Source organism: Seriola dumerili, unplaced genomic scaffold (genome assembly GCF_002260705.1).
Source record: "Seriola dumerili isolate Sdu_G_001 unplaced genomic scaffold, Sdu_1.0 BDQW01000050.1, whole genome shotgun sequence".
In the NCBI taxonomy this organism is placed as follows: Eukaryota; Metazoa; Chordata; class Actinopteri; order Carangiformes; family Carangidae; genus Seriola; species Seriola dumerili.
In genome coordinates, this window is record NW_019174305.1 from 3807881 (window position 1) to 3832466 (window position 24586).

At 42.4% G+C, this 24586-nt stretch overlaps 1 protein-coding gene across 1 annotated transcript in view; it reads left to right on the forward strand.

Moving 5' to 3' along the window:
* Nucleotides 1–24586, forward strand: part of LOC111217917 (SH3 and PX domain-containing protein 2A-like) — a 116335-nt gene that overhangs the window by 42456 nt on the left and 49293 nt on the right. The window contains exons 6-7 of the mRNA XM_022739948.1: nt 13512–13537; nt 23222–23266. Of these exons, the coding sequence (XP_022595669.1) occupies nt 13512–13537; nt 23222–23266 (71 nt within the window). The remainder of the gene's footprint in view (nt 1–13511; nt 13538–23221; nt 23267–24586) is intronic.

Sequence of the window (24586 nt, forward strand, 5' to 3'; positions counted from 1 at the left end):
GTGTGTGTGTGTGTGTTAGTGTGTGTGTGTGTGTGTGTTCTTAATTATAATAGTATTTAAGTTGATGTTGCTAAAAGATTTAAAATCTAAATGCACTTAAAAAGTCTTGGACTTGAAAAGCCTTGGACCACTAATAAATTTTGTTTCTCAGCTCGAAGTCTCTCAGTAGCTTTCAACTGTATCCTATGGTCTTCATCAGTAAATGGGGCAAAGTTCAGCATACTTTGACTCAACAAGGATGAGAGGTCTAGAAATGAACATAAACGGAGCTTGCATGTCAACAGATCTATCTCCATGACAACTCAGACTCCGTCCTCTGATGAACACTGGCTGTTTTTATGCCAAACATGTTTACAAGAGGGATCTATAGGTTAACAGGGTTTCATCACACATTTACCTTATTCTTTCACAAAATAACCATCCAAACAACCAGTAAACTTATTACAATTGTGTCTCACAAATATTAAATACATCATAGAGTGAAATATGTATGTGAAGTCAAATATAATGGTATCTTACCACATTACTCCTGTTGAAAGTAACTCCTTCTTACAATCTATGACAGGCAGCCAAAAGGTGCTGATAATCTCTGCATACTCAGAACAGTTTGCATTTATCTCCTTTCCTACTTTTCCTGTTACCCTGCATAATAGGACATCATTTTGATCAGTCGACATCATTTGCTAGCAAGCGCTAATTAGAAAGCAGTTGAATGGCATCAAATTCTCATCCACTTTGAACCATAGTTCCTGAAAGCAGAGAGAAGACGTGTGGAAAGCTACTAATAAGTGTAAAACCTCCAGCTGCGGCTAAGTATTCTCGTCTTGTTCATCGTCGACTTTGCCTGATTTCTCAACTCTGTGAGAAATGCAAAGACTTGTGGGGTCTTGATTGTGTTTCCCACAATGTGAACAGAAGATGAAATAAACCAATTAAGCTGCTTGGCAATCACTGAAAAAGTAGTTAAATATCACATACTTTACACTTTTCCAGTTTTTTATTTGATGTGTTGATCCATAAGAACATTTATTTACCAATAACCATCTCAATGTAGTTTCACATCTCCTCTCTCAGGCTTCTCTCTGGAGCTTTAGTAACAACAGTTTGGTGAGCCAATCAGAAGAGAGGCTAAGTGCCTCCTCTCTTCTGATTGGCTGACTGTTTTCTGAGTGATCCAATAAAAAATAAAGCAGATTTCAGGTAAACACTTAGAGAAACCAAATCCTGCGAGGTTGGATGGTGGGTCCAGGTGGGCGGGGCTTGGGTCATGGCTGAGAGCTGTGACTGCTTTGTTGTTACATCACAAAGTTACAGAAGTCCTGATGGCTGGTTTTAAGGCTCAGTTTCTGAATACAGGCTGTGTGCATTTCTCTGTGGACTGAGGCTTTGATACTTTCACAGTATTAATATAGAACCTAGACCTGCTTTATATCAAACAACACATGGACATCTACCTTTAGACTATATGGACCTTTAAAGTCCACATGATTTCGTCATCTACATGAGGACATGGTTCAAGACTTGTTTAGATTTGCCTTTGTTCAACAGTGGTGCTGAATAAATAAATTTCATTCCTTCCTTCCTTCCTTCCTTCCTTCCTTTCCACAGCCACCGTCTCCTCCCTTCTTCCTAACTCATTTCCCCTTCTTCTGCCCATCTTGTACTCATCCTGTCCTCTCCATTGTCCATGAGTTATGAAGCATCCCCTCGCTCTCTCCTTCTCCTATCCCGGCCTCTCCCACCTCCATCCTTCTCCTCCCAGTCATCTGTCCGTTCCACTCCATCTGCTGTGAGGAGGAGACAGGCGACAGACTCACTCAACCTTAATGGATAAGCTGCTCTGCTCCCCTCGCTATTAGGATCAATAGCACTCACTGGAGACCACACAGCACAACATGAGCAGTGTACACCACCGGCCTCAGTGGGGTTAAACACGTTCAGTGTGTCAGAGTGGTGAGGAGAGGTCAGCTGAGCGTGTGTTTGTGTGTGTGTGTGTGTGTGTGTACATGTACGTGCTCTCATGTGTGAGCGTTTATCAAGCAGTTATACACTTGCACTTGTATTTCAAAGTGTTTGTGTTCGTATCCAAAGAGATGCAGCAGCAGGAGATTAGTTGAGTTTTTTTTTTTTTCTTCTTCCAGGACTAAATTAGTTTCGCTTGCCGTGTGCAGCATGGTTGTTGTTGTCAGGTTGTTTCAGTGCACCTCCCGTCTGTCTCTGTTCTACAGTCTCGGCTCAATTTTTTTCCTCTCGCCATCATCTTACATAGATACACTCATTCACTCGCCCACCCGCCCAGCCGATGCACTGTCTGACTCACTTGTGCTCTCCTCCTCGCACACTTACTCACAGGGTGTTGTCAAGGTGGGGTTCGGCTTGCTACAGCATTAGCTCTGGGAGGACCGGGCTATACGTGAGTGTGATAAATAGAGCGGGCCAGGACAGCTGTAACTACTGGGGTGATGAAATGTGTCCATCTTATCACCTCCCTGAAAAAAGAGGAAGGGAAGAGGAATATCAGGGTGGGGGGTCCCTAAGGAGATGAGGGGACAAAATCAGGGGAGTGCAAGGCCAAGAGTGCACTGACCATCCCTCTGTGTCTCTGACAAGCCGCAGAAGACTTCAGTAGTATCAATATGTGAGGCAGTGGATGTCATTTATTGGCATTTAGTTTAAAGGTGTACAGTCTGACCTTAGCGTCACTTTTATGACCAGGTCGAGCTGTGACGTCTTATTTTTTTTTATGCTCCCTCCATAAACAGGACTCATGCCTTGACAACAGCCTCTGTGCTCCTGCTCCACTGTGTACGATTGAATTTTCTGCCTATGATCTGATTAGAAAAAGGAGCCGTGTGCCTCGCGGTGCCGCACAGGAATCAATCCCATCAATCAAAGCACAGAAAAGCACACAGACCCTGAGCAGACCCCGCTGTCAGCTACAGTTTCCTCTCCTTTCTGCCTGTGTTTGAGTGCTGTTGACCCCTGTCTGCAGAGCACCGTACTGCACCTCAGTGGCAAGTGCGACTGAGCTGATGTCATTCTTGTGCAATCAGCTTTGCTCCTTTTTGAAGTTGAGTGGCCTTGATGTTTAATGTATTTTGAACGGACCCTGGGCTGGTCTCTTCTCTGGTCTTTTTGTTTTCTTTTTGATGCGTTCAAATGTCCTGCGGAATGAAAACTACAAAAACGCGGATGTTTCCCTCCTGTAGTGCAAAAGCCTGACATCCAAAGACAAGAGTTTAACGTTGCAGTTTTTGGACAAAATACGTTCTTTGTGTTACACACTTGCAGACATTTCAGGCACTTTCAAACACATGGCAACCGCCCAGTGTAACTGCTCTGCTGAGCAGCTTCTTTGTGGTGCCATAGCTTCCAGGCCAATGGTTCCCAATCTCTGGGTCGGGGTCCCCAAAAGGGGTCGTGTTATTGATCTAAGGCAGTGATTGGGGGGGGGGGGTTCTTGAGGGTCCCCAGCAAAAAAGGGGAATCATTTATTTTCATTATAATTCAATCCATAAGTAACACAATGACACAATGTACGTACAGCTATTTTGGTCATGGGCTTCAAACACTTTCTGTAATAAAACATCTAAAGGTGAAAGTCAGTCACTGTCCAACTGCAGCTCAGTGAAGAATCTCATATTACACATTGTATTATATTTATATTTTTTATAGTAGTTTTCACATTTTCATTGTAAATATTTTATTGTAATTTTTTTCTTTTTATATTTAAGCTGACTTGCAGTACTTAATCTGTAATTCATCTTCCTTTTCTTATATGTTTATTGTATGTAAAACCCTACTTGGCAATAAACCTGATTCTGATTCTGAATCTGAAATAATGAATACTACAACCAGATCAGAATAATACATATGTTTATGGTAGGGAGGGACATTATTTTCAGCCCGCATGAAGGCTCTTGATGAAAATGATATGACAGAAACGAGGTTGGTTAAAGAGTCATAATATTGATTTTCAGTTAGTCTTGGATTAATCGCTCAGGTCTAAAAGAGACGCTGCCTAAGGCAACACAAAGAGGAAATTTGTTACTAAAAAACACTATATACCCCCTTGATTTATCTACGGCTGAAAGCCCATGTTAGCTTTGGCTGAACTTTGCAGCACATTTCTGCTCAGAGCCGTTGATTTGATCCTCAGTCACATTATATTGGAGTCACATTAGGAAGGGAGCTCTTTCTCAGCCAGTATGGAACAATTACAGCCACCAATAATCTTTTAATGTATATACGTATGGGCGTATAAGTATTGCTCAGACATAGTTGAAAAATGTGAACCTATATCCTATAGGGTTACATGCAGAAAAGCTTTGGAACGACTGCTGCATCTGCATCGGACTCACTGCAGAAATATGAGGAAACACAGCTTTTCACCCAACCACCGTATCTCTTATTCTACTCTCCAATATCTCTCCACATGGTGGCATACTTCACAATACAAACAAATACTAATGGCGTTCTCTGCACCCTCGCCTGCTGTATGCAGTTCAGCCACTGGTCCAACCTCACAAACCTCCCCAGGGCTTCCCTTCTCCTCCATAAATGTATCCACTGTCTGGTCACATACTCAAGTATTTTTCTGACTCTTTTCTGTCTCTTTCTGTATTTCTGTCCATTTTGGCCCCTCGCTCTTCCTGTGTGAGATATATTTCCACTGAATGGAATTTCTCACCCCTCCAAAGCTTCCCTAGGAAACCCCCCCTCCCCCCTCCCACCTGCCCAACCTGCTCCTTTTCCCTTTTTGTGAGACATGACTTTTTTTCCTTCTCTTACTTAGCATTTTTTCCCGCATCTTGCATTTTTATTGAGTCAATTTGCATGGGACGTGGGCCATGATTTGTTTTATCTGTCTGGGCCCGTGGTAGGCAATCATATAACTATCAGCCTAAACGGTATTATCTGTCCTCTGCAGACCATAACGTTGACAAATTTCTCTATTAATATGCGCATACTGCATTTCAGCCATGATGAAAATATTGGCCACTGTCCTCCACAGGCTACTGTAGAGTTAGACATGGATGATGTTATCATCATTCATCATGCCCCCTCACAACCCTCTCCATGAATAACAATAGGGATCGACCTTGGCTTGTGCCTGGAGGAGAGAGATGCTGCAAGATTATCAGATTATTACTGGGATAAGTCATGAACTCGTGTGATTGGTCAGTTTTGGGGCTCTCTACAGGGAATTGATTAAGTAGCAGGGTTATCCCTGGTGACGGGGTGAAGACAGACTTTGCGTTTTTGGGCTAATTAGAAATAAGTGGGTGATAATGTGTTTAGTGAGGGTTGAGTATTGGGGCATATGTGCATCCAGTTCTGTCACTAATAATGAGAAGAGGCCTTTATTGAACGTGTAAAAACCACAATTTTTCAACCTATCATAGGCTGACATTCTTGTTGAAACCATGTTTGTTTGTACCTCGTGAGGAAGTTACCAAGTGAGGTCATCTGAAGCTGAGCAGCAGGTTAATTTAGGATTGGGATGTAGGCTTGTTTAACATTAATTTAAGTTGGAGAAGTATTTATTGTATAAAAAAAAAAAATTGTCATTATCAACGTCAGAATCCAAAATACCACATTTTGTTTAAGTTAAAGAATGTTAGTGAGAGTGCAAAAGGAAAACATACATGCCAAAATACTGTGAAAACTATGTTTAAGCTGATTTTGTATCAAATAAACAAAAGTATTCATGTTTTGTATTATTAATCAAGCTTTGCAATTTCACGTCGTGCCACTTGACAGTAAACCGATTACGTTTGGGTTTGGGGCTGTTGGACACACAACTCAAGCTATATGAAGGTGGCTCTGAGAAAATATGTTGGGTACTGTTATTATCTTTTGACATTCTGTCAATAATAGAGAAAATAACTATGAGGCTAAGTGATAAAGGAAATAATTGTCAGTTGCCGCCTTATTGTCTCTGCTATTATTATTATATAGCCTCTATGTCTTTATTTAAACTGGAAGATCATTGAGGGTAAAGCCCTCATTTACGATGATGCTGGGTAGATAAAAAATAACTGTTAAAAAAGGACAACAAATTAAAACAAACAAGAATCACTTAAAATGTGTACAAATAGAAGTTAAAAGGTCAGAGATTAAAAATCTAAAATGACCAAGAGGAACCGATGAATTCCGTTTTAAAGTGCTTTGTCGTGCGCTCCAGGTGGACGGGGCAAAAAAGCCAAAAGCAGTTTTTCCAAGCTCAGTGTGAACTCGAGGGACATGGAGCATGAGCCAGTCATTAGTCCTGGTGTCATGTGGTCCAGTGGACCACACTAACATGGAGGGAAGATATGACAGCAACTTTTCAAGAAGGGCTTTTTTAAATAAAACAAATGCACATGCAAATCACGCCTTTCGAGAGAGAGAGAGAGAGAGAGAGAGGACCATCCAACCTTTTCATACAGGATGCAGTAATGAGTATCAGGCATGAACCTATTAACCTGTAATTGTTATTTTATTGATAAATCCTTTATTTAACCAGTTTATCTAACCAGTCTCATTGAGATTAAAATCTCTCTTTCAAGAGTGACTTGACCATTATCACATTTAAATGTTGTTCGTCTCTATGTAACATGTTTATATGTCATGAATTATTCTGAGTAATAAAACTATAACAATAAACAAAAGAATTTGGTTTCGATAAGGTTTTGGGATCTGCATGTAGCAGAGAGAGAAATGAAAAAATGAATAAAAGTATAAGTAATAATAAAACTTAAATAAGTGTGCTGCTCGTGTGTGTACAGCCGAGTATTGAGGTTAATTGATTCCTTGAGTCTCTGGAGTGTTAATGCCCACACTGGGCTTTAGCCTTTTCATGGCCATGAGGGCTAAAACACAGGGGACGACTGAGGGTAATTTGGGGCTCCTGGGGGTTTTAGGGTAGGTAGGCCTGTGGGCGGCAAGATTAGGACTCGGGTCCGGATTTGGTGACGCTTAGGGATGAACTGGGGTGCAGGGTGGAGGGACGAGGAGAGAGAGAGAGAGAGAGAGAGAGAGAGAGAGGCCAAGGCGATAATCTCTGTGTTTATTTATTGGTCTTGCATGTGAGCCTAGCAGGGAGCCATTAAGAGTCATTAACTTGAAGCCATTATGGTAATACTTGTAAACACACTGATTAGCACTTTATCTGCCGACCCACTCATATATTATACAAAACAGTGAATCCACTACCTTTATGGGCCGGTGTTCAAATTGACTTTACACTTTAAGCCTCTGAAAGTTTAGAACATTGTCAACGTTTATGTAATAGTAATAATGCTACTAGACTGGCAAGCAAAAATAATGGGGTCCAAGCACCTAAAACTGTTCTGAAGGGCTCACTGAACCACTGAATTTAGGAAGAGTAAGTGTTAACAGTTCCATCATAATGTTTTGATTTTAGATATTTCAGATTTGTTTGGGTTTTCTTTTTTCATTATTTGTTTTTACAAATAAATTCTATGCACAACTGAGTTTTTAACTATACTGAAGGGATTTTAATAGTTAGGGAGTCATATGTGTAAACCCAAATGGCAAGTTTACGTTTACATTTACTCATTTGGCAGACACTTTTATCCAAAGCCATGAGGGACATGGGAACCTTGGTACTAAGCACTACGTCTATTTAATAAGTGCAAGGAGATCAAGTAAAGAAGTGCACTGAAAGTCCATACTACGTCTCTGTATGTAGATAGAAACTGAACTATTGAATCAAGGCTAGTGATTTTCTTTAAGAAACTTCATACAGCCAACAACCTCATCCTGCTTACTCTTAAAAACTGACATAATCCTAGTCCAGTGGAACTTCTATATGCTGTAGATACTAGGCTTGGGTCAGTATTCAATACAGAATGTGGTGATATATATATATATATATGTATATATATATATATGTATATTTTATGTATATCAGTTTTGCAGGTTTGCACAGTCTGCACTGCTGCTGAGTCTGACCCTCATTTTAACTGCTTTGCTTACTGTACATTGTACATTGGCTTTGAACTGCTGTTTAGTGGCTGCATCTCTTATACTTGAAACATAAAATACCAAAATACATTTAAGAATAAAAACAACAGCTGAAACATAAAATACAAAAATATAACAATATATTATAAACCCCCCACCCCTGTGATAATATCATATATGGCAATATTTGCACTGGACTGTATCAAGATATTAAATCTTGGATATCGCTCAAGCCTAGTAGATACCACTTGAGGAATACATGATGTTAGACAACAAAATGCATCATTTTGTCATTGTCATGTATGTAATGTGTGAATTTGAGGACTTGGCTGAATCACACTGATCCCTAAGTTCACTGTACACATACTCACTCATGAGCGAATAGTTTCAAATACCTCGACTGACACTTCTGTAGTCAATTGACTAGCGCTGACTTTCCCGACCCCCTACACCACATGTCCTGCCTCAGGATACTCACTCACATCTGTTTTAGCTTGACAATCAATGTCGAGAGCTCGGAGCTGTGGAACTGATAAGACATGCATGGAGGTGCTCCTGCTTCATGGAGCTGTGGTCAGTGAATAAACTGTGACGAAACGTCAGTATGTGATGAGAAGTGTGTTGAAAGGTGTGTGTGAGTGTGTGTTCCTCTCTGGTCCACTGACCCATCTGTTGATGTTGTGTTTTTTTTTTTTTTTTTTTTTTTTTTTTTTTTCAGGATATACATACCTTTCTTACCATGTCTGACAGATTTATACACATTTTAATTGCATGTTTGAGCATGAACAGTCAACATCTGTCTATGCAATAATTTGTCAAAGGTTTTTTTTTGTTTTTTTTTTACTTAAACACAGGAAAACAGATTTTGTTTGTTGCATCAGTCCAGATACCAGGGCTAATAGCAGTCTAACAGATCTTGAAGTCATTTGGATGGTATTGATGTGAGCATGAAAATTTCTTACTTCACTTGCAGCAAATCCCTTCAAGACTCGGAAATTCTGTATGTTCTTTACTGGTAGTAACTCCTCTACAAAAACATACTATCATTGCAACCAGAGTAGCATTTCTTTACTGGCTGCAAAACCTGGCCTTGAAAAATCCACCTAGCCACATAAAATACCCTTTTCTCCAGCACTGCAGTGTCTTCACATCGCTTTCCTCCTCTCGACACCTCTAGGACACAAAGGAAAAGAGTTGGCAGCTGGAGCTGGTTGCTCAGCCCTTGAGGGAAGAGTTTGATTTCAGGCTTGGTGACTCGGGTCACTGGATGGAGTCTGGACCCCGCGTTTCTTTTCTCCCTCCTTCTCTCTGTATTTTGCCCCACTCTGCTCCTCCTTTGTGCCCTAATGATTTGCAGATGCCTCCAAAAAACATACCTCTAAAATTAAAGCCAATAGCCAGCTGCACTCCTGCTGGCGTGTCCTTATTTAATGTTAAATATTAGCAGTTTAGCTAATTTTGTTTTTACTTTGTTACATAAATAATGACTCCTTTTGTTCAAAACTAATTTTGGTGCTAATTAGCTTCAACTGTAATGAACTAGCTTGGCTAATGGGCCTATATTGACTAATATTTGCCTCCTGAGCTGTGTTTGTGGGCTAATGTCATGACGGCATGTTGATCTAAAGCCCTTTGTGAATGCTTAATGCTAACAACCACCCACACGTACTACGAGCTAACCTTTACTTTGAACTGCTTTCCATGACAACAGCAGAAGCACATGCTATTGATCCAATCAGCAGCCACTGCGTGTGAGGATTAATAAAGGGGCTTCAGCAGCTATATCTCCTGTGACTGTGTGTGATCATGTATCAAGAACAATTAACCTCAGAGAATCAAATACAGTACAGCTTTGGTTTAGGCCTTCGCTTGAAGGCTGAGTTATTTGTATAAAAATATACAGTTGGACCACAAAAGTGCTTACGCCTCTGCCTTTCTCCTGACTGGGACTTGTTTATAGAGCTTCGAGGTCGTGTTTGCCTTTCAAACCATGCACAGCATGAATAGCTTAACAGGCTCCCTGGGAGTTGGCTACAGCAAAGTACTTTTCATGCTGCTGTTGTTTTCCACCAAACAAACCTCATTCATTGGCCCCTGTCCTCACCTCCTTGATAAGTTACAACCAGCCATTTCCACGACCAACACTTACACCTATTGTGTTGTCAATCTGTGTAGATCATTTCCTGCTTGTTCAGTTAATCCAGCAGGCGTCCAACATGCAGTTAAAACTGCGTTTGTAGTTTGGCTGATGGAAGGTCGATCCTGTTGCGCATTGCGTCACTTGTATTTTGATTAACAGGCTTTTCCCTTTATTCATGCCAGATTCTGTACTGCTGAAAAAAAACAAATACAAAGAGTGAAAAATGGATAAAAAGTTTAAATTGCTTCATCACTGTTTGTCCATGTCCACTGTTTGTCCAAGTGTTAGTCTTAGTAAATCAGGCAGGCAGCCAGGTTTATAAAGGGGCAAACAGTGCTTGCTGCTGAGCCTGCTTGTTGCTGTAAAGACTGTGGTGGAGGAGTCTTGACCGGACGACCTGAATGCATGCTGCCCAGTTAAATTTCAAAGTCAGGTGGACCAGAACAAAAACATGGATGAAGGCTAAAGGCTCAATGCACAGTAGTATTTTATTTTGGGAAAAGAAATTAATTACCAGGAATAGAGGGAATTAATAGAAGTCTTCTCGTTAAGGTGGGCTTTACTTATTGTGTTATGTTCCAAAATGACCTAATCTAATGATGCACCTGAAATAATTATTTGTTTTGTGACATGAAAGTAAGACTTGCTTTGGAATAAAATTGAAGGTAGAACCTCATTTTATTTCTTACTTTACCTATTTTTTGACGATATGTTTGAACCAGCAAAAGATTGAGAATTGAAGATTGAGAAGTAGCCTGTACTAGGTGAATGGAAACTCGAGTACAGCAGTTAACATTCCCTGGAAGTATAAAACATTCCCCTTGTGCTTGAACAGAGAATATCATCATCTTTAATGCCACCTCGGCAAGCCCGGAGTAAAAAGGGCAAACGTCTTGCCAACTCTAAGGCTTGATCTGTCCACAGCGTAGTTTCCACTGAGACACATCCAGACACTCTGTGGCACAATTTACTGAAAGTCGTTGGCCACTGACTTGAATGTTATCCATGCCACATGTATTAGAGGTTGTGTGTCCAGCATGGCTCGAGATGGATGGGATGAGGCGAGGGGTCAAGCTCTGCTCTCCGTGTCCCACTTTGGTGACAATGAAGCATATTCTGATTGCTCGCACACAGCGCTCTTGGTGGGGAGGTCGGTATAAAGGCTTTATTCATCTGCTGTGGCCGGTCACAAAGAGACAGATACATTAGATCACAGGGGAATGGATGAAGGGATGGAGAAAAAGAGAGCTATAGCACGAGCATGGTGACACTGAAGAAGACGGAGCTGTTGTGTCTTTAAATGAGACGCGGCCTTTGCTCGCGCATGTGTGCTGTCTTGTCCGTCTGCCCTTACGCTGTCTCTTGTAGAGCACGTGTGTGTCCGCGTGCATTCGCGCGCGCGTGGCCACCGTACATGAAGATTTGTCTCTTTATTAGCTTGAGTGCAGTCGCAGTGAGAGCAAGTGCAGGTTTTCAGTGACCTCATGCAGAGAGAGGGCACTACCTTGACTTGCGCTGCCCTGAGCGCTTCCTGCTCTCCTGGCACTGCAGTATAATGTTGCGGGCCTGTTTGCTCTGACAAGATGAGAGGTCCCTCATTAAAGAAATGGGCTGTTTCACAGGGACCAGCCAGGTCAGCCGTCCCAATCAAGGAGGCTCTCGCAGATGGGTTGTTCACTCTGAATCTTCTAACCTTTTTACACCAACATTAGTGCGTATAAGTGGATTTCTAAACCCACTGACATGCACTCCTTTCACACGCCAGACGAGTTTGCCTTTGTATTCAGACCGAGAGGACACAGACACACGCCTGCAGGTAGCGGTGTCACCACAGGCAGTCACAGATGGATCTACCGCATCTCGTCCCCGGGTCGGCGCTCCTGTAGGTGTCTGAGGTCTTTGGTCGGCGGCTGTATGTTTTTAAAACGTGAGCGTATAATGGAGGCTGTAGCCGCATTGTTGGACAGGTGGCAGGTCTGTTCACAGTCTCTGCTCTCTGAAAGACATCACATCACGGAGAAAGGGTGAAAGTTAGTGTGTTCACCCGGCTGCTTGTTTACATCTCTGCAGATTGGAACTGGAGCTGATGAATACCCGCGTCTACGGCAGAGTCATTCCACCTGGGAGTGAATGCAGAGTGTAGCCTTTCACATTGCAGACAAAAGCCAGGTGTTAACGATTGTTAGCATGTTTGTTGACCAGTATAAAAGGGAATTTAGAGGAACAACAACGACCATTTACATCCACTGTCATGCTACTTCACACACGCACAGATGCGCCTACGTACACCTACCCACCTCACACACACCCCTCTCATATCCTGAAACGTACCGTCAGTCATCAGTTGCACTCCGATACATCTCTTGAAAATGTTGAGTCATGTTGCTATCACTCATTAAGAAACCACTACACTCTCTGCTCTCTATATCCCTTCTTGTTGTTGATGTTACTGCCTATATGGTAGTTCTTTTTTAAACAGTTCTAGTGGGATTCGGCTCTTCACTTCAGCTCTGTGCTTCAGTTTTATTGCCCTGCCTGCGTCTGATTTTCAGCTGTACTGCAGCAGGATGACGTGGCTGAACTTGAGGTTAGATGAGAGTTTTGATTAGCCCTTGGGAAACCTGAAAAGGACAGAGTGATTGTGCACACACCGCAAGAGAAAAAGACCATGAGGGGGGAAGGAAGAAAGGGAGGGAGAATGGGGATTGACGATGGTCAGATTGTCAGGTCTGCGTTTCTATAAATAGCACGTTATGTCTTCACCTGATCTCTCCCTCCGTCTGTCTTTTTTAACCCAATTGCCACACCGCCTGAGTCCGAGAGTCATTATTGACAAGGGCAGAAACAGACATGTCTCAGCACTGTAAACCTCACACACAACTCCGTGTCACCCCCCCCATCTATAGCTCAGCCCTGTGGCATAATCCCATTAGAATCCATTAAGCAAGGGAACTTAAATTGATCCTCTTTCTTTCAAATGTGGGGAGAGGTCGACTTCTTCTCTGACAGGGCCAAGAGAGGAGGGAGGGAGGGAAGGAGGGAGGGAGGGAGGGAAGGAGGGAGGAAGAGAACAAGTATAGGAAGAGGATGGTGGTGCCGCTTTAGAGTCACATGACTAATTTGTGTCTGTTGCAGGGAGTATGGGCAGCTGGCCAAAGTCATTCCTCCCTCTATATCCATCCTTCACTCTCTGTCTCTCTCTCTCTCTCACCCCTCAAACACATGCATTTGTTAGTGTGCTAAAGCCGACTGCATGCATGTGTTTCTGTGTGAGTGCAGTTGTCGGTTTTCTGCCATCCAGGAGTATCTGAACCCACATGCTGTGACTGCATGCTTTGTTGTTGACCGAGCGGCGTCCGCTGTCACTAACCATGTCCCTCTTGTGTTGCTTCTCCCTCAGGGACTATGGCTCCAAGCGCAAGACGGGTAAGTCATCTGTTTTTTGGCTATCCTTCCCTTAAGCTAACTTCATCCTCCTTTCTTTCTCAACTTGTTGCTCTTAATAAAACCGCTCCCTAACAGTCAAGGCAGGACGTTAACGCTGACTTTTAAACCCTCTGCGTGACTTGTCTGTTATATATGTGATGTCAGTGCTTGGTTTGTTTACTTGTCCTGCTGCGGGACGCTGACACTGTCTACTGTATCTTGGGGTGTGTTCAGAAAGCTGTCAAGCCCTCTCCTTTTGGCCGTGGATTTGCCTTGCAGTCCAGGGTGGGGTCTCAGAATCGCCTGATAATTTTTTTGGGATGTCAAAATAGAGTCGTTAACTAACATCCTGTTGAGGGAAAGTCTTATTCTCTGTTGTGGCAATAAGTCCTTAGCCTTCAACTCCAGTTCTGGATGTGGGTTTTTGTATGATATGTGTAGTTTTGCTGATAATTTAATAATGAAGGCAGAATGATGGTCCTCTAACTCTCTAAGAGATGCTTTGGAAGGTACATGTTTTGTTAGGGTCTTTGGTCTTATCTTTGTCTGTGTGGTTTAATTTCCTGGGATGTCAAGAGGTGAATAAAAGCTGTAATATATCTATTGGATGCCACACATGCAATTCAATATAATAGAGCACAAAATATCCAATCATAGACAGGTCCTGGACCAGTTCCAACATGTGAATTCAGTGGCACAGGCCAATAACTGGCTTATTTGACTATAAGACTATTCACCCATCCCTTACTGTCACAGATCTTTAGCCTCATTATCCATCTTAGCAAATGTATGGCTCTTAGAGTGGAATTAGCTACAGTATAGCAGCTTAACAAAAGCATTGGTACATGTGAGTCAGTAATATATGCATCTTGGAACTGTGTTTGTTTAGTGGTATAGCTAGACTGAGGAAGTGTCGGGAAATATCAGTCATACCTCTTCTGAATTACTGAAGGGAAAATGCAGGAAATAGCTTTTGGGTAATGGAGAATATGATTCTCTTGCTGCAGATGACCTAAAAGACTTCTTTGTCTTATATTTAAGTAGCATAAACGTTGTGTAGGTAGGGGTACAACAATGAAAGAAACACCAGTTATTATGTTGCAGCCCCTCGTACATAAAAGTTTTGTGAAAGGTTATGGTGATTACCCTGAGAAAACAACTCTTGAAATTGATGGTGATTTTATTTTTGGACTGAAGGCCTCTGATCCTCCTGCAATGAACCTGTCTGTTGTAGTCACCTAGAGAATTCACTACCAATTCAATTACAGCCACATTCCTCAAAGTGATTTGATATCTCGGAAGCTGATTGCTTTTTCACATAAGCCAGCTTGTGTTTTCTCCCCACGTGCCCTCAGTGTAGCACATTACTGAGCTTTGAAACAGGTGGCTTTCGTAGCCCTTGTGTCGGCCTAACCTCAGTGTTTGGGATGTCGCCCCGTCAGACGCCACTCCACTGACCCAGTGATCTCAGCTATGACCTCTGTATCACTGTAACCGTGACGACTATGAACAGTTTAAATCTAAATACAATTGTAAAAATAAATACAGTTGTATTTAGAAGTGGTGAATGTTACATGAAGTATATTACATACTAAAAGAAAGATGTGTTTTTCTGTGTGTTGCTGCTCTCAGTGTAAATCACTGAGATGTGGTTTGCTGCTGCTTACTTGCTACCATATAATCATAGCTGTTAGTGTAGAGTTAAGTCTTGTTTTTCCTTTCGCTGTTCACTGTTGTTCAAACTGTCCACTCCAGTACTTGTATTCAAAATTTCCATTGCTGTCTGTTTTGAAGTTTAAAGGAATAGTTCAGCATTTTCAATCGTGCTGGTCATGGGAAGAAGCATCACAGCATCTCGTCTGTGCACTGAGGTTGCCAAGTTTGGTACCTTGACATAAACTAAAGCCTGTGTTCACTAACCGCATCAGGCAACCCTCAGTCAGTCCAGCTGTTTTCTCTATCACCAGTCGTTATGCTAATCTAGACTAACTGTGTCCCGACCTCCCCTCCATACTTAATGCACAACTATGAAGCTGATAACAATCTTCTTCTCTAACCCTCGAAGAGAAATTGATTGTGTATGCTGATTCTTATAAGTTGCTTTGCGAGGTGTTTCTTTATTTCGATGACTGTTGCTGCTTTCAACATCTACCCTGCTGTTCTTTTCTTCAAACCAAACAAACGGTTGCGGCAGCTGGAAATGTGAGAAGCATCACTTCCACTTCACCAGAGCGCTTTTCTCAAGAAACATCGAATGTTTTGAACACCACATGTAAACTTGGATTTGCTGACTCGCTCTTGTGTAATATCAAGTTAGTCGGAGAGAGGTGGACAAATAAGCAACAGATTCTGGTTCGGTTCTGGTGGATGAGCATTGTTTCTGGTTTCAGATTGACCCAGTTTGTCATTTTCTTGTCCAGTGCACATGTTTTATAAATTACAAATGCACTTGCACCCATCTCAGCGACCATTGGGTGTGTTGGTCTTCCACTTCCACACTAATACATTTCTGTTATAAAATGAGAACGATCTCTGTCCAGGCAAGCGTTTTAGCTGCGTAACAGAAATAACCTTTATCCACACTAACGCACCCGAAACTCATGTCACATGACCTGGGCATGCGTGTCCCGGTGTAAACAACAAGGAGATTGTCGACTCTGCAGTTGGTTAGTTGCAGAAAATACTACAATCGAGCAACAGCAAAGGCACCTGTAGCGTTATAAAATGCAGAACTTGACTGCACAACGGCTGCAAGCAAATATAACAAGACCAGCAACACTTGTAACGCGTTATCAGTGTTGCATTCGGTTTTTGCCCGTCCAGACTACAACAGCTAAAACAGGCTCAGCAACGTTTCTAAAAGTGTTTTAGGGGCTGAAAAACTCCAGAGTAGAGTGGACGCCAGGTGTAAACCCATCAAAAGTGATGTGTTTTAAAACTAAAACGTATTATTGTGGATAAAGTCTTAGAAATGAGACGTGGGTGGGTGTATTGTTGGTACATTGCTGTCTTGAGGCATTGCAAAACAATTGCACAGTTGGCCAGCAAAAACCTGGTCTGTCACTAGCGCAGTGCTACACCCAATAGTTCAGAGGAATTATGACTTTAAAAGAGGAATGCTTGTTCTTCCGTTTTTCCTTCCAATGACTGTATATAAAGGTGGAGGACATCACAGCTCTCCAACAACATCAAGGAACACGTCAAATGAATTTTTTCCCCAAAGATATTTCTGTCATTTTAGGTAGCTCTTATCAAGCTAATGCAGGTTCAAGTGGTCATGTTAATGATAAGCTTTGTTTTGATTAGTCTTTGATGCTCCAAAACGGGAGTGTGAGGTCATGATTGACAGCTGTGATTGCCTCTCTATTGGGTGGGACGGGTGTACGGGTGGGACCTCCATACCACAGCTTCACCGGCTGATCACCACTGTGCAGACTCTTTTTCCAGAAGGTGTCGCCAGTGGAAGATGGCAGCGCCCGTGTCCGTGATATTGTGGCTTCATTTTTGTACAGCGGGAGGGGGCACAAACCCCTCGCCCATCTACATATACAGTCATTGTAATACCTCCTGACAGAAAACACTGATTCATCTCACTTCAAGTTAGCAGGGGACAAGGATGTCAGACATGTTTTTTTTTAAAGTACGGTCGGGTCCGGGGAGTTTCAGGGGTCATGTCTCTGCACTACTCCCCTGCTCTGCAGAGTGCAGATGGAGCTCATATCCCTCCATGTGAGGGCCAGATTCAGAGGGAACGAAGGAGGGTGCTGTTTGGTCTGCAGAGGCCACAGGGGTTGAGACTGTCAGACAAGCACAAGTTTGTTTACGTGGCACAGTGGATAGGATTTCAGACTCATGTTGGAATGGCCGGTCGTATTTACTTGGAGGAGGGAGGAGGACTGTGTCTTTATGCGTGTGTGTTAGTGTTTTTACAAGCCTAGGTTTAGTGGACAGGGACAGTTTGTGTGTGTGTGTGTGTGTGTGTGTGTGCGTGTGTGTGCGTGTGTACATATCTGTTAAGCTGTCAGTGCTAATTAGGATTTTAGAGCCAGGCTGTTGTTTGTACCATCAGGAGCTCCTCTGTCAGAGACACATTTATATGACACTTACACCGTCCATTACCTGCCTCCATATAAGAACCCGTAAGAATAAAACTCTTCTCTGTGTCGACTTTTACACATTTACCATTGCACTGAGCACTTAATTGCAGCAATTATAATGTCAGCCCACTCTTCTCACATCAGTGTTGACGACACATTAAAGTGAATATTGATTTAGGCAGAAAAATGATAATTGTCTTTTCCAGCTTTATAGCAATGAGGCATCGCAATCTCAGTATGACAGTATGAGCAGTAAGAGTTATTCCTGGGGTGTGATGGTGTTGTAACTCTGTGGCTCATCCAAAGCAGAAACTACAGTGTGAGGTGATTCAGAGCGCAGACACAGTGAAGCAGAGAGTGAGGGAACAGGAAGAAGGGAGAGTGGCCTGCGATTTTCACCCCACCCTGACACGAGTGCCCACGCCGTGTCCCTCTCCCAGCTGGGACTGGGAGCTGTTTGTCATTGCCGACGGCCCATCACCCGTTACCCCACCCCCCACACCCCTCCCTCCCTCCCTCCCTCCCTCCCAACACACTGTTTGCACACAGATGTCATTTGTCACTGCGAAACGTTGTGACACAGTCAGAGATAAATTGTTACTGCCTCTGCTCTTCTCTCCTCCTCTTGCTAAACACTGTATCAATACTAGTTAGCTTCAGCCTGTGGTTTGACATTGTTAGTGTTGGTGTCACTCTCTGCCGCTGTGCTTTTTCACAAGTGCTGGATCAATACTGGTTAGCTGTAATTTGTTATTGGTCACCTTTGTCTTGGTGTCAGGTGAAGAGGGTTTATCATTAAAACTCCTGACTGTGTGTGTGTGTGTGTGTGTGTGTGTGTGTGTGTGTGTGTGTGTGTGTGTGGCAGCAGCAGCTTCAGCTCACTGCCATCATGGGGTTGGATGTTCTGTCAGGCTTTTTTTTTTTTGATCATTGACTCATCAGGTTGTGATTCTACGTTCTTGAGCGCAGGGTTAAGTATTTAAAAGCAGAGAATTGTGATGCTTGATATTTCATAAGGCCAGATCAAACCATGGAATTTGAAGCCTGCAGAGTCAGATGCCTCTGCTTCTTTTTTATCATTCTCTATCTTCACCTATCCTCCTCTTTCAGCTTTGCCTTTCATTCTCTTTATCTGTCACACTATTGAAGGACAATGCCCCTGATGTTGTTACAGTGCCCCCCCCCCCCCCCCCCCCAAGTCCTGGGATTTGGTTGTGTATGGGACTCCCTTCTTACTATAAATGTTTTAAAACTTGTATAGCCCAGTAAATACCAGGTGCTGAAATGTTTAGCCACACTAGCAATGTATCTTTAGGGATGATGATGATGTCAGTGCGTTGGGGCACAAAGGGCTGAAATATCTTGACGTGGATTTCAGTGCAGTTTTGTGCAGCCATGCGTGGTGCCGAGAGGAAGATGGACTTTGATTACTGTTGAACGGATTGAATTGAACTTTGGTGCAGATGTTCGTGAACTCCTCAGGAATAAATGTAAAAACTGTGACGATCCTAATCGAGCATCATCAGGTTAAAATCTCAGTTTGTACAATATTTTGATTCATACCTATATACCTGCAAAACAGATTGTATTTCCATCAGTGTGTTTCATGCTGCCAACACACTGAACGAAACGTCACTATATGCTGCCCCACTGATGCTGGATTTATTAAGATGATACTGATATTGATATTTTGGAGTTAAAAAAAAAATCTGATAACAGCAGGCTACAGTATATCAACCAATAGTATTTCATTAAAAATAAAACACATAACATAAATAATCTCGATACAGAATTCATAGATTTGTGTCTTTAGGATTGTTACCAAGATACTTAATAAATGACCTCAAACCTAGTTTGCTGCTAGTTTTGCTGCTGCAGTTCCTTGTTACTTATCAGCTAACATATATACAAATAATCTCAGCAAATATATTTCATATTGGTCCATCGATAATCATTGTTCCTGCTAAACATGTTAACATTGTCTCATTTTCAATATTAGCAATTAGGTCAAAGTACCAAAGTGCTGTAGACTCGTAGTCTTGTTGGTAAGACCGATGTGCCCTCAAATTATTAAGCATTCCCTCAAAAGGTGTATTGGTACATTCAGTATATTTGACTGGGTCCTTCAAATAATGTAGGACATTATTGACTAGACATGATGGAGACTTATTGCTGCCTCTCACAAGAGAGAAGATTCAGTACTTTTGCTTCAAAGGAACAAACCAGGCTACGTCTGCCCGGCTGCTTGGAGATTCAGTGCAGCTTCGGGTTTGAAACATCTGAAAGGAAGTCTGGGATTTGGTGGCACCTATAGCAAAATCAGGGAGTGTCTTCAGATTTCAGCATCAACTAGTTCATGTGAAGTGCAAAGCTTCAAAAATGCCACATATAGACATTAAATTACACTGAGCAGCCACAACAAACGCTTCACGTCTTACAGTCCTCGGACCGCAGGTCTTAGCTTGTTGATGGAAAGTGGTTTGTTTTACCAAGTCAATAGAAAAAACTAAGATAGATGGCTAATAAGCCGCACCAATCCAAACCTAGGGAGCAGGATTTTACAGATGCCATTTTTCACTGTCCCTAGGCCCTTAATTGCAGGGTAATGTAGACGTTTGGGGTCAGAATTTCAAGGAAGATTACCCACAGCAGCAGAGGGACTGAGAAAACACTGCTGCTTCTGCTGGTCTGTGACGTCATCACCCAAACCTGAAAGGAATTAAGCATCTGTATGCGTGTGTTTGTACGGAGGGGGGTTGGTGGGTTAACACAGAGAACCCAGAGTGGAGAGGAGAGCTAATATCAATCAGATGTTGAGCACTACACTGCGCATACGGGCGGGTAATAATCATGGTAGGGCGTTAGAGAGAGGGCTTTGACCCTGGCTGACCTGGGACCAGCCCGTATCGCTCCCTCTGGGGCCAACATCAATCCAGCAAAGCTCCCGAGGTTCTGATGGATAGTGAGGGGGGGATTTGGCTTTTATTATCTCACATGAGGCAACGGAGAGGAGCTGTTGGCTTCTCAGCGGGGGCAGCACTCACCAGGATCCAGTACAGAATGATCCTTCATGAAGTATAAAAACCTGGTCTCTTCAAAAGAAAGTTGATTATTTAGGAAACAGCCCTCTTTGATTGATTGCTGTCTATTTTTCAAAATGGGATTTGAATGTTTTCATGCTCACTAGAGTTAAAAAGAGATGTGGCCAATCTGAGTGCAAACAAAACCTGTGGTGACAAGTACTTTTTCAAAACATTACCCATTTACCTTAACCATTCCTGCGTCTGTATACAGTAACATAAATATAAGGACTATGGTATCTGCATAGAAAAATTTGTCGATGATTTGTATGCGACAACAGTGAATTAGACTTAGCAAATACATTGAATTGACACCGAAAAAAGCCATACAAAAGCTCAACTAAAGGATGTCCAGATTGGATGAAGACACTTTTGTGTGGGGTTTTTTCAACCGTTTGATAAAGTTTTAGCAAAGATATTTAATGTGACAAATAGGGCGGGGTGTGACTGTTCAGTTTCAGTATTGAGACCTAGTTTGGGAAATATAACTCATGTTATAACTCTTTTTAACTAGTGGCATGAAACTAAGGATGCAGGTTGGTCCAGATTGAAAGACTGGATTGCCATAAAATGTTGTTCAGACATTTATGATCCCCGGACTTTTCCTGTAGCGCCAACAGCAGATCGAGGTTTCAGCTTATCCAGTGTAATATCACTACAACACACACTAGCTCACATCTTGGCACATTCATGGACCACAGAGACAGACTTTCTCTCTAGTGCCACCAGCAGGTCGAAATTTGACTTTGGTTTATGACTAAATATCTGCAAAACTAATGACACTCCCATCAGCCTCAGATGTACTTTGTATTTAGCGCTAATTAGCAAGTATTAGCATGCTAACAATTCAATTCAATTCAGTTTTATTTGTATAGTGCTAAATCATAATATACATTATAACAAGACAAACTAAGATGGTGAACGTGGTAAACATTATACCCGTTAACATCAGCATGTTAGTATTGTCGTTATGAGCATGTTAGCATTCTAGGTTAGTATTGAGTTCACAGCACTACTGTGCCTAAGTACAGCCTCATGCAACCACTGGCGCAGATGTAGACTACCTATTCTTAACCAAAAGGCTTTTGTTGCCTAACCCTGACCACACAGGAGCCAGCCCCGGTCTCTGTGACAGTCATACACCTTATACACCCACAACCCGCTCCAACCAAATCCTGCCGTAAATAATTGTGCCACTTAATTGATAAGTATGTTGCCTCTGTGCATAATCGAGCCAATGATTACATTTCCTACAAGACACATTTGCTGTTTAGTTGTAATGAACTGTAATTTAACAGGTTTAGTTTTTCATGCAACTACTTTCAGCGTAATTTTACTTTCTGAGGCTGTGATTGGCTGTTAAATTCTATAGAATTTTTTATCAGTAAAATCGGTGAGATGATGTAGTTATGGTGTGTTCGTTCTCCTTGTCCTTGGGGCTCTCTGTTTGAGAGAGAATATCCCATTTCACCTGTTTATACTACAAAAGTCCATACACACCAGCCACTGTTCAAGATCATGCCTATGACGTTAAAATGCCAGCGGGCTGAGACATTTTAACTGATTTCACATATATGAAACAAAGCTGATGCTGAAATTGATTGGAAAAAAAAGATAGACTGTATCATTAGCACTGATTTATTTAAACAAAATATAAGCAAAGCACAATTCTCAGACAAATACAAGCAAAGATAATGATGGACATTTCTAGTGGTGTGTTGTTTTTTTTCAACTCCAGTGTGGCGTTGTAGAGGACATTCCTGCTTAGTCTCAGTAGCCCTCCCTGCCCAGCTCCTGGTTCCAGTTCCTTCACATTGTTTTGGCCTGTTTCTCAGGGAGTGCTGTAGGCCGACCGCTGGCTCACTTCCAGGAAAAGATGAACAGCCAGGCACTAAAATATTATTTTGCTCTGATAGATCTCAAATCAAGCTTCAAATTGTGGCTTCCTCGAAATGTATCAAGGCAGCCTCTGGATTCTTTGGTCACCACCTCCTCCTGTCGCTGTCTTCTCTGATGCATGGCGTCTAATTTCCTGGTTGGGGGGCTGAGATGTTTTTTTCAAGATAGGGGGGGGTGGGCAGTCAGCAATGTCTTTAGAAGTGGCTGCGGCCTTCTCAGACATTACAGGAGGTTGATAGAGGGGTGGGAGAAATGGGGAAATATATGAATAGATGGAAGAAAGGGGAGTGTCTCGCCGTCTGAGGCAGGGAGGGTTTGAGTAAGAGATTAAAAATGGAAGAGGTGTTTGTCATGCACAGTGCCAAAACATGTTCTTGCGCTCAGGTGCACTTCAGCATGGAGGAAACACTGAGCTTGAAACACAGGCCATGACTTTGTGCATCAAAGGCATGGCCAGTCATGAGTAAAGGCCCCCAACTTTGAACCTAGTGCTAAATTTGCAGGAGTGTGAAGGTCTAAAGGTTTTGCTCTACCATACTTTTGCTTCTGCATGCTGTCAAACTGAATAATCTCTGTCTGCTTCTCTTCTTCCTTCTCTTCTTCTGCAGTATGGATGTACGGCTTTACAGACAGCCCGAGGAAAGAGGCCTCAGGTAGCCTTGTGTGTCTTTGTCAACATGTTCAATATGCATGGACTACTGTGCTTGTGCGAGCGCAACATGCCAGCTGCATCCCGTTAGTTTTTTTTTTTTTCCCTGTTTGTTTCTTTTCACACTTCAGCTTTCTCCTCGACATCTGCTTTGCATGCGCTGTCATCCTCCCCCCCCCCCCCCATCTGCTCCAATTCAGCCTCTCTTTCTCTGCAGTCTGTCCATCCATCTCCGCAGACCTGGTTGGCCGACACAACAGCTGGACATAGTGCCAGAGGGCCAGAACGTGGACTTTTGGTCTACATGTGGCAAGCGCCTTAGACTGAAATGAGGTGTCAAGTCTGGTTCTTTAGATTTGATTGCAGCATGGTTTTAGATCACTACCTGTGACCTCATTCAACTTGTGTGTGTGTAGCGATGATCAGTGGAGAGAGGAGTGGAATTGAAATTATCTCTCTAGCAAATAAACATCCCATTCTTTTCCTGCAGATATAAACACACGCAAATACAATACAACCCCCCCCCCCCCCAAAAAAAAAAAAAAACAGATTTTCCCATCTGGTGAACATTTTTGAGACATTTAACTTTAATTGAGGCATTGCTGGGGGACGACACAGATATGTGCTTTCCCTCCATTAGAACTATCAGTGTGTCAGTACGAGTTAGGAACAACAAAGACAAATCCCCCTCAGAACAGACTAAGTGAAAAAAAAGATGACCCTATTTCTTGCAGGTGCAAAGTATGTGGAAAAAACTTCCAACATAATTTCAACAAGAGATGTTGTGAAGTAAAAAGCATTGGAATATGGAAGGCAGACGTGTAACAGGTCTTTAGACTTCATGGTATTTCTCAACAAGGCGTGGCCGCCATTACAACTGCATACAGCTTTTAAATAGCTGGATCTGTGCTGCTTTATTACCTCAGGCTGACTTTGATCGCTCCCTGCACATAGGCTGCTGACATTCTCAGCAATGTGTTCCTTTTTCTTTATTTCTCCTCCTGGGAGAATGCTAAAGAAAGACAGAGATGAATACCCGTCCTCACCCGGTGGGGAAGTAAGGTTACAAGCTTTCCCTGGTGTTCCCTGCCTGTTTGTTTGAGTTACGACGTATAGAGATGCTTAATTACGTTTTAAGCGCTGTGCAAATGCTTTTGCCTACTTTTTTTTCTTTTTTCCTGGGCTGCTGCAACCTGTTTCATTCTCATAAATTTTTTACAAGGCCACAGTGAAGATAGAGTATTTAGCTGCAAGTTATTCCCTGAACTTTTCTTTATTTCAGTCTCAGATGAGCAACTTTCTTTTCAGCTGCATAGTAAACAGC